Source organism: Triticum urartu, chromosome 4A, assembly GCF_056163025.1.
Source record: "Triticum urartu cultivar PI428250 chromosome 4A, HENAU_Tu73, whole genome shotgun sequence".
NCBI classification, from domain to species: domain Eukaryota; kingdom Viridiplantae; phylum Streptophyta; class Magnoliopsida; order Poales; family Poaceae; genus Triticum; species Triticum urartu.
The window spans coordinates 446892243-446903024 of NC_141876.1; the positions used below are offsets into that span (position 1 = coordinate 446892243).

General features: G+C 47.2%; 1 protein-coding gene across 1 annotated transcript; it reads right to left on the reverse strand.

The window, feature by feature from the left end:
• Positions 1-1010: 1010 nt before the first annotated feature.
• LOC147976124 (uncharacterized) lies at positions 1011-1766 on the reverse strand. Its single transcript, XM_087520739.1, has 2 exons — positions 1309-1766; positions 1011-1182 (listed from the first exon to the last, which is right to left on the reverse strand). The coding sequence occupies exons 1-2, from the start codon at positions 1764-1766 to the stop codon at positions 1011-1013; spliced, it is 630 nt and encodes a 209-aa protein (XP_087376865.1).
• Between the last annotated feature and the right edge of the window lie 9016 nt (positions 1767-10782).

The following is a 10782-nucleotide window of genomic DNA, read 5'->3' on the forward strand; positions in this document are numbered from 1 at the left end:
ACTTCTCCCATGGCAAGAAAACCAATCTAGTAGGCTAAACCAAACTGATAATTTGAAGAGACTTGCAAAGATAACCAATCATACATAAAAGAATTCAGAGAAGATTCAAATATTATTCATCGATATACTTGATCATAAACCCACAATTCATCGGTCTCAACAAACACACCGCAAAAAGAAGATTACATCGAATAGATCACCACAAGAGAGGGGGAGAACATTGTATTGAGATCCCAAAAGAGAGAAGAAGCCATCTAGCTACTAACTATGGACCCTTAGGTCTGAAGTAAACTACTCACACTTCATAGGAGGGGCTTGGATGATGATGTAGAAGCCCTCCGTAATCGATGCCCCCTCCGGTGGAGCTCCGAAACATGCCCCAAGATGGGATCTCGTGGATACAGAAAGTTGTGGCGGTGGATTTAGGTTTTTGGCTCCGTCCCCGATCGTTTGGGGGTACATAGGTATATATACGAGGAAGAAGTACGTAGGTGGAGCTTCGAGGGGCCCATGAGGCAGGGGGTGTGCCCTCTGGGGGGCGCGCCCTCCACCCTCGTGACCGTCTCGTGGCTTTCTTGATGGAGGGTCCAAGTCTCGTGGATCTTATCTAATGAGAATATCACGTTTCCGAAGGTTTCATTCCGTTTGGACTCTGTTTGATATTCTGTTTCTCCGAAACACTTAAATAGGCAAAAAAACAACAATTCTGGGATGGGCCTCCGGCTAATAGGTTAGTCCCAAAAATCAAATAAAAGTGGAAAATAAAGCCCAATATAGACCAAAACAGTAGATAATATAGCATGGAGCAACCAAAAATTATAGATACGTTGGAGACGTATCAGTATGGCTTGGCGGGTGGAGCCGATCCGTGCTAGGGCATCAGCTTGCTCGTTGTCGGCCCGTGGCACATGAAGGAACTCAAACCCGTCAAAGTATCCGCTGATCTGTTGGATGAGGAAGCGGTAGCTTGCCATGTTTGCATCCGTGGCGTCCAAGTCGCCAGACAACTGCTAGAATACCAAGTCCGAGTCGCCGTAGCACAGAATCCGGTAGATGCCAATCTCCTTGGCCAGTCGGAGTCCGTGTACGAGCGCCTCGTACTCGGCCACATTGTTCGAGGCAGCAAAGTGAATTTGGAGCGTGTATGTAAGCTTGTCACCTTTGGGAGAGGTGAGGATGATGCTAGCTCCCAAACCGGTTCGCATCTTCCAGCCATCAAAGTGCATCCACCAATGGGTGGAGTCCAGAGCTGGCGGCAGGTACTGGGTCTCGGCCTAGTCGACGAGGAAGTCAGCCAGTGCTTGGGACTTGATGGCGGTGTGTGGCTGGTGGAAGATGGTGTAAGGGGCCAGCTCGATGGCCCATTTGGCCACCCGGCCTGATCCATCTCTCTTGCCTATGTTCTCAGCAAGCGGGGCGGTGCAAATGACCATGATGGATTGCTCTTGGAAATATTGCTTGAGTTTCTTGGCAGCAAAGTACACGCCGTAGCACATCTTCTGGTAGTGGGGGTAATTCTTCTTGGAGGCCGACAGCACCTCACTCAAGTAGTACATGGGCCTCTGGACCGGCTGTGCCCTGCCGTCTTCTAGGCGCTCTACCACAATCACCGTGTTGACCACCCGGCTGGTGTTGGTGATGTAGAGGAACATGAGCTCTTTAGCAGCTAGAGCCGCCAGGACATGCGGTGTAGTCAGCATTTTCTTGAGCTGGAGGAAGGCCTCGTCTGCCTTGTCATTCCACTCAAAGTGAGTGGTTTTCTTCATTAACTGGTACACGGGAAGAGCCTTCTCGCCCAGCCGACTGATGAAGCGGCTGATGGACGCCAAGCAGTCGGTGAACTTCTGGACGTCTCGCGGTCAGGTGGGTCTCTCCATATTCTCAATAGCCTTGATCTTCACAGGGTTACACTCGATGCCGCATTCTGAGACAAGGAAGACAAGGAGCTGGCCGGCTGGGACTCCGAAGACACACTTCTCTGGGTTGAGCTTGATCTGAAAATGGCGCAGATTGTCAAAAGTTTCCTTGACATCTTCCAGGAGGGTGCCACGCTTCTCTGTCTTCACCACAATATCATCTACGTAGACGTGGGCATTTCTGCTGAGGTGCTTGAGGAGGCACTTCTGCATGCAACGCTGAAAAGTGGCACCGGAATTTGTCAAGCCGAATGACATGGTCAGGTAGCAGAAGGCTCCGAATGGTGTGATGAATGCGGTCTTCAGCCGATCGGCCGGGTTCAGCTTGATCTGGTGGTAGCCGGAGTAGGCATCAAGGAAAGACAGCAGCTCGCATCCGGCTGTGGAGTCTATCACTTGATCAATCTGGGGCAGAGCGAATGGATCTTTGGGGCATGCTTTGTTGACGCTGGTGTAGTCAATACACATGTGCCACTTGTTATTCTTCTTCAATACAAGGACTGGGTTGGCAAGCCACTCCGGAAAGAACACTTCCATAATCAAGCTGGCTGCTAGTAGTCGGGCTATCTCTTCACCAACAATTCTTCTCTTTTCTTCTAACAAGCGGCGGAGGGGCTGCTTGACTGGCGTTGCATTTGATCTGACATGTATCTTGTGCTCGGCAAAATCCATCGGAACACCCGGCATGTCTTTGGGAGACCATGCGAAGATGTCCTGATTCACACGGAGGAAATCAACGAGCTCGCTTTCCTATTTACTGTCGAGGTAAGCCCCTATTACAGCGTGCCTCTCCGGGTGCTCCGGGTCCAGGGGGATCTTCTTTGTTTCTTTGGCCAGCTAGAAGGAGCCCTGAGCTTCCGACTCCTTGGGATCTGGTGAGAGGTCCGGCTGCATGCTAGCCATGGCCACAACCCGGTCAAGGAGCTTCTTCTCGGCAGCAATCACGAGGGACTCGGCCAGCCGACTGCTGGCGGCAGCACATGCTGTCGACTTCTTGTAGTCACCAGCTATGGTGATGATGCCCTTGGTACCCGGCATCTTCATCTTGAGGTAGGCATAGTGTGGTACCGTCATGAACTTGGCTAGAGCTGGCCGGCCTAGGACTGCGTGGTAAGGGCTCTCCAGGTCAACCACCTAAAACCAAATTGGCTTGCGGCGGATGTGACCTTTGTCTCCGAAGAGGACATCTATCTTGTTCTTGTCGATTGGTGAGCAGGAAAGGCCAGGTACAGTGCCATGGAATACAGTCCGACTGGGCTGGAGTTGTTTCTCTTTGATGCACAACTTCTCCATGGTGTCGCGGTAGAGGATGTTGATGCTGCTACTGCCATCTATCAGGACATGGGAGAAACGAGCAGCTCGCCTCATTGTTGAAAAGGTGGCATCCAACACCAGGGCGTAGGAACCCAGAGAAGGCATCACCTACACATGGTTAGCGCAGCTCCAGCTAATGGGGTTCTCAGACCAGTGCATAAATTCTGGGGCTTCGGAGGTGACAGCATTCACCTCACGGTGCTACTAGCGCTGGCTGTGCCTATCATCGGCCACACTCGTGAAGACGACGTAGGCTCCGTGTTCTTCGGGGAACTCATCTTGGATGGCAGCAACTAGGCAGGCCGCCGGCTGCTGAGGAGGCGGAGCCGGCTAGCCGGCAGGTGCAGGCGGCAGTCCTTCGCCCTTGGCAATTCGGGTGAGCATGTGGCACTTACGGGTGGTGTGGTTGGATGGCTTCGGGCCGCTGTGGAACTTGTAGGGAGCATCGAGGGTTTGCTCATAGGAGAAGGCGGGCAACCAAGGGCTTGCCGCCCTTCTGATGCTTGGGGCCAGGCTGACCCTCCGGCTGTTGATCTTCAACTGTTGCCACTTGCCAACTGGTGGAAGAAAGCTGCTGGGCCTTGCGCTTATTGTCGTTCTACAGCTCATGCTGACTATTGTCACCAGCCGGCGTCTGAGGAGCCCGAGGGAGCACTTTCACAAACGCGTCCACTCGGAGCTCTCGGTAGTGGCGTACTTCTCTCCTATGACCAGCAACTCGTCGAGTGTAGTTGGCTCGTCGCAGAGGAGTCGGTGCTTGAGTAGTGTGCCCTCTCGGCACCTGGCAGTGAAGTAATCTATGGCTTGCACCTCGTGCACCCTTTACAAGAGTTGCGCAGTTCGGCCCACCGCGTCAGGTAGTCGCGGGTGGACTCGGTCGGGCCTTGGACACACAGAGAGAGCTGGCAAGGCTTGGGCGGCCGCTTGTAAGTGCTGGTGAAGTTGCGGATGAAGACTTTGGTGAAGTCCGGCCAGCTGTTGACGCTGTAGGGCCTGAGGCTATTCAGCCATGTCCGGGCCGTGCACTGGAGCATGAGAGGAACGTACTTCACGGCAACGCACTTGTTGTCATTTTCTATGTTGACGGCGGTGGAGTAGTCAAGCAACCAATCTTCCGGCTTCACGGAGCTATTGTACTTGGGCGTATCTCGGGGGAGCAAGAACCCTTTGGGGAAGGGCTCATTGTGAATGCAGGGGCCGAAACAAGGCGGGCCAATTGCATCTTCTTCTTCTATCGCCAGGAATCAAGCTAGTCGGTCAATCCGTTGGCGGGCGTCGTTTTCTCCGACTCCTTCATGGGGGCCTAGCCGGTCTTCGAGAATCGGGTGCTCAACAGCCGGCGGGGAGACGCGCCTCTCCCGGCGCTGGGGAGGCGCACGATCGCCCCGCTGCTCGAGGGCGGCCGTCTTGGTCGCGCTCGATGGTGATGCGCATGCGGCTGCGGCTAGCAGCCGACTCTTGGTCTCTTCGGTCGCGGGTGCCGCCTATCGGCGTCCGGGAGGTCGCGGTGTGCTCATGGCAGGGGGGAGGTTCTCGGCATGCAGACTGACTTCTTGCTGCGGCGCGGCCGTGTTGAGGAGCTGCTGGACGTGCTCCGTCATGCAGCGTCGGTGCAAAGGTTCTCTAAGGGCGTGGCATAGACGGGGCGGTCGGCTCCTAGCATGCTGGTGACGGCCGTGCCACGCTACCGAACAGTGCCCATCCGGTTCGGCTCGCCAGCAGACAGCGCGGTCGATCTCGCGCTGGTAGGCTTCACTGAGGCGCCTCATGGACACCAGCTTCTAGGCACTCTCAAGGAGTGAGACGCGGAAGGCTTCTAACGTCGTTCCGTCCGTGTTCTCTGCAAAGGGCGTGGATAAGCCCTACGTTGCCGCCTGCAACGGGTCATGAGCAGCCCCAACGGAGGCTTCATCATGGCTGATGACCAGCACCTCCGTGACGGTGCTAGTGCTGGTGTCACTAGTCGCAGGAGGGAGCGGGCCATCGATGACCACCACGTTGGCGGGGAAGGAATCGGGAGATGCCACGTCGAAGTCAACGAGCATCGGGTTGGTGGAGCCAACAGACTCTATGTCGAAGGAGGGCTCGTTGGCAATGTCAATCTTGCCAAGGAGGTCGGCGAGGCAGCTTTGGGAGCGAGCTGCTCCCACGTCGGGAGCAGGCTCGTCGGAGAGACAGATCCCGCCGACGAGGTCAGCGAGACTGCTCGAGGCGCAAGTGGCATCCGCGTTTGGGCGCAGGCTCGTCGGAGAGACAGATCCCGCCGACGAGGTCAGCGAGACTGCTCGAGGTGCAAGTGGCATCTGCGCCGCGTAGCGTGTCGATGCAAACGCCATCTGGCGGCCAGGCTGGCTGGTTCGCAGGGAAGGAAAAGGTTTCCCGTCCAGAACATGTTTCCGGACGACGGTGCAACTAGCCCCACGATGGGCGCCAAATGTCGGGGTTGTGCAGCGACATATGCCAAGGGATGGCTAATGATGGAGAGGGACAAGAGTACGTCGCCCAGCTCTAGAAGCGGGAGTGAGCGATACTGCATACGCCTGCGAATCTTACCCAGGTTCGGGCCCCTCCTAGGAGATAACTACTACCTCTTGAGCATGTGTTGGTTTTCCCTTGAAGAGGAGAGGGTGATGCAGCAAAGTAGCGTAAGTATTTCCCTCAGTTTTTGAGAACCAAGGTATAAATCCAGTAGGACACAATGCACAAGTCACCTAGTGCCTGCACAAACAATCAAGAACCTTGCAACCAACGCGGTAAAGGGGTTGTCAATCCCTTCACGGTCACTCGCAAAAGTGAGATCTAATAAAGATAGTAAAGTAAATATTTTTGGTATTTTTGTTGTATAGATTGGAAAGTAAAGATTGCAAAATAGTAAATGAGATGCGATGTAAATAAAGAGATGCAATATAATAAGAAAGAGACCCGGGGGCCATAGGTTTCACTAGTGGCTTCTCCCAAGATAGCATGTATTACGGTGGGTGAACAAATTACTGCCGAGCAGTTGATAGAAAAGCGCATAGTCATGAGAATTCCAGGAAATGATTATGAATATAGGCATCACGTCCGTGTCAAGTAGATCGAAACGATTATGCATCTACTACTATTACTCCATACATCGACAGCTATCCAGCATGTATCTAGAGTATTAAGTTCATAAGAACAGAGTAACGCTTTAAGCAAAATGACATGATGTAGAGGGATAAACTCAAGCAATATGATATAAACCCCATCTTTTTATCCTCAATGGCAACAATATAATATGTGCCTTGCTGCCCCTACCGTCACTGGGAAAGGGCACCACAAAATTGAACCCAAAGCTAAGCACATCTACCATTGCAAGAAAGATCAATCTAGTAGGCCAATTAAACTGATAATTCGAAGAGACTTACAAAGATATAAAATCATGCTTATAAGAATTCATAAAAGAACGAAAAAATATTCATAGATAATCTTGTTCATAAACCCACAACTCACCGGATCTCGGCAAACACACCGCAAAAGAGTATTACATCAAATAGATATCCAAGAACATCGAGGAGAACTTTGTAATGAGAATCAAAGAGAACATAGTAACGCTTTAAGCAACATGACATGATGTAGAGGGATAAAATCAAGAAATATGATATAAACCACATCTTTTTATCCTCGATGGAAACAATACAATACGTGCCTTTCTGCCCCTACTGTCACTGGGAAAGGACTCCGCAAGATTGAACCCAAAGCTAAGTACTTCTCCCATTGCAAGAAAGATCAATCTAGTAGGCCAATCTAAATAGATAATTCGAAGAGACTTGAAAAGATATCAAATCATGCATATATGAATTAAGAAAAGAACCAAATAATATTCATAGATAATCTTGTTCATAAACCCACAATTCATCGGATCTCGGCAAACACACCGCAATAGAATATTACATCGAATAGATCTCTAAGAACATCGAGGAGAACTTTGTATTGAGAATCAAAGAGAGAGAAGAAGCCATCTAGCTAATAACTATGGACCCGAAGGTCTATGGTAAACTACTCATGCTTCATCGAAGAGGCTATGGTGTTGATGTAGAAGCCCTCCATGATCGATTTCCCCTCCGGCAGATCACCGGAAAAAGCCCCAAGATGGGATCTAACGGGTGCAGAAGGTTGTGGTAGTGAAAAAGTCGTTTCGTGGATCTCTATGATTGATCTAGGGTATAAGAGTATATATAGGAGGAAGAAGTATGTCAGTGGAGCTACGAGGGGCCCACGAGGCTGGCGGGCGCGCCTACCCCCCATGGGCGCACCCTCCTGCCAGGTGGCCGCCTCGTGGCATTCCAGACTTCAACTCCAAGTCTTCTGGTTTGCTTTTAGTCCAAGAAAGATCATCACGAAGGTTTCATTCCATTTGGATTCCGTTTGGTATTCCTTTTCTGCGAAACTCTAAAATAGGCAGAAAAACAGAAACTGGCACCAGGCCTCCGGTTAATAGGTTAGTCCCAAAAGTAATATAAAAGAGCATATTAAAGCCCATTAAACATCCAAAATAGATAATATAATAGCATGGAACAATAAAAAATTATAGATACGTTGGAGACGTATCAAGCATCCCCAAGCTTAATTCCTGCTCGTCCTCGAGTAGGTAAATGATAAAAGCAGAATTTTTGATGTGGAATTCTACCTAACATAATTAACAATGTTATTTTCTTTATTGTGGCATGAATGTTCAGATCCGAAAGATTGAACATAAATGTTTAATATTGAAATAAAAATAATAATACTTCAAGCATACTAACAAAGTAATAATGTCTTCTCAAAATAACACGGCCAAAGAAAGTTATCCCTACAAAATCACTTAGTCTGGCTATGCTCTATCTTCATCACACAAAATATTTAAATCATGCACAACCCCGATGACAAGCCAAGCAATTGTTTCATACTTTTCATATTCTTAAAAAATTTCAATCTTCACGCAATACATGAGTGTGAGCCAGGGACATAGCACTATAGGTGGAATAGAATGGTGGTTGTGGACAAGACAAAAAGGAGAAGATAGTCTCACATCAACTAGACGTATCAACGGGCTATGGAGATTCCCATCAATAGATATCAATCTGAGTGAGTAGGGATTTTCATGCAACGGATGCACTAGAGCTATAAGTGTATGAAAGCTCAAAAAGAAACTAAGTGGGTGTGCATCCAACTTGCTTGCTCATGAAGAGCTAGGGCATTTTGAGGAAGCCCATCATTGGAATATGCAAACCAAGTTCTATAATGAAAAATTCCCACTAGTATATGAAAGTGACAAAATAGGAGACTCTCTATCATGAAGATCATGGTGCTATTTTGAAGCACAAGTGTGGACAAAGGATAGTTGCATTGTCCCTTCTCTCTTTTTCTCCCATTTTTTATTTGGGCCTTTTTTATGGCCTCTCTTTTTTCGCCCGGAGTCTCATCCCGACTTGTGGGGGAATCGTAGTCTCCACCATCCTTTCCTCACATGGGACAATGCTCTAATAATGATGACCATCACACTTTTATTTAGTTACAACTCAAGAATTACAACTTGATACTTAGAACAAAATATGATTCTATGTGAATGCCTCCGGCGGTGTACCGGGATGTGCAATGAATCAAGAGTGCCATGTATGAAAGAATTATGAACGGTGGCTTTGCCACAAATACGACGTCAACTACATGATCATGCAAAGCAATATGACAATGATGAAGCATGTCATAATAAACGAAATGGTGGAAAGTTGCATGGCAATATATCTCGGAATGGCTATGGAAATGCCATAATAGGTAGGTATGGTGGCTGTTTTGAGGAAGGTAAATGGTGGGTTTATAGTACCGGCGAAAGTTGTGCGGTACTAGAGAGGCTAGCAACGGTGGAATTGTGAGAGTGCGTATAATCCATGGACTCAACATTAGTCATAAAGAACTCACATACTTATTGCAAAAATCTATTAGTTATTGAGACAAAGTACTACGTGCATGCTCCTAGGTGGATAGATAGGCAGGAAAAGACCATCGCTCGTCCCTGACCGCCACTCATAAGGAAGCAAATCAAAAAATAAATTATACTCCGACTTCATCACATAACGGTTCACCATACATGCATGCTACGGGAATCACAAACTTTAACATAAGTATCTCTCAAATTCACAACTACTCAACTAGCATGAATCTAATATCACCATCTTCATATCTCAAAACAATCATAAGGAATCAAACTTCTCATAGTATTCAATGCACTTTATATGAATGTTTTTATTATACCCATCATGGAGGCCCATCATATTAGGACTAATTTTATAGCCAAACAAAATTACCATGCTGTTCTAAAAGACTCTCAAAATAATATAAGTGAAGCATGAGAAATCAATAATTTATATATAATAAAACCACCACTGTGCTCTAAAACGATATAAGTGAAGCACTAGAGCAAAATTATCTAGCTCAAAAGATATAAGTGAAGCACATAGAGTATTCTAATAAATTCCGATTCATACGTGTCTCCCCCAAAAGTTGTGTACAGCAAGGATGAGTGGTAAACTAAAAAGTAAAGACTTAAATCATACAAGACGCTCCAAGCAAAACACATATCATGTGGTGAATAAAAATATAGCCTCAAGTAAAGTTATCGATAGACGAAGACGAAGGGGGGGATGCCTTCCGGGACATCCCCAAGCTTAGGCTTTTGGTTGTCCTTGAATTTTATCTTGGGGTGTCTTGGGCATCCCCAAGCTTAGGCTCTTGCCACTACTTATTCCAAAATCCATCAAATCTTTACCCAAAAATTTGAAAACTTCACAACACAAAACTTCAACAGAAAATCTCATGAGCTCCGTTAGTATAAGAAAATAAACCACCACTTTAAGGTACTGTAATGCACTCATTCTTTATTTATATTTGTGTTAAACCTATTGTATTCCAACTTCTCTATGGTTCATACCCCCCGATATTACTCATAGATTCATGAAAATAAGGAAACAACACATGAAAAACAGAATCTGTCAAAAATAGAACAGTCTGTAGCAATCTATAACTTTCGAATACTTCTCTAACTCCAAAAATGCTGAAACATTAGGAAGACCAGGATAAAAAGTATATTGATCTAATGCAGTTTGAATTGGTATTTTATCGCTCTCTGGTAAAAAATGATAATTATTTTTGTGAGCGCAAACTTTCTATTTTTATTAGTAAGATCAAACAACAATCACCCAAGAGGATCCTAAAGGCTACTTGGCACAAACACGAATTAAAACATAAAAACACAATCATAAAAAAGGCTAGATGAATTATTTATTACTAAACAAGAACAAAAGGCAAAGAGCAAAAATAAAATTGGGTTGCCTCCCAACAAGCGCTATCGTTTAACGCCCCTAGCTAGGCATAAAAACAAGAATAGATCTTGGTATTGTTATCTTTGGTATTGAATCCATAAGTGGCTCTCATAACAGATTCATAAGGCAATTTAATTTCTTCCTAGGAAAGTGTTCCATGCCTTTCCTTAACAGAAATTAGAATCTAATATTTCCTTCTTTCATGCCAATAATTGCACAAATCGTTCTAAGGA

Bases quoted from the DNA above. Each gene is read 5' to 3' on its own strand.
- LOC147976124 (XM_087520739.1), bottom strand. From the start codon at position 1,766: ATGAAGAAAACCACTCACTTTGAGTGGAATGACAAGGCAGACGAGGCC. The intron at 1,183-1,308 runs GTCCCAAGCACT...TTTGGGAGCTAG, and splicing joins CAGCCACACACCGCCATCAA to CATCATCCTCACCTCTCCCA.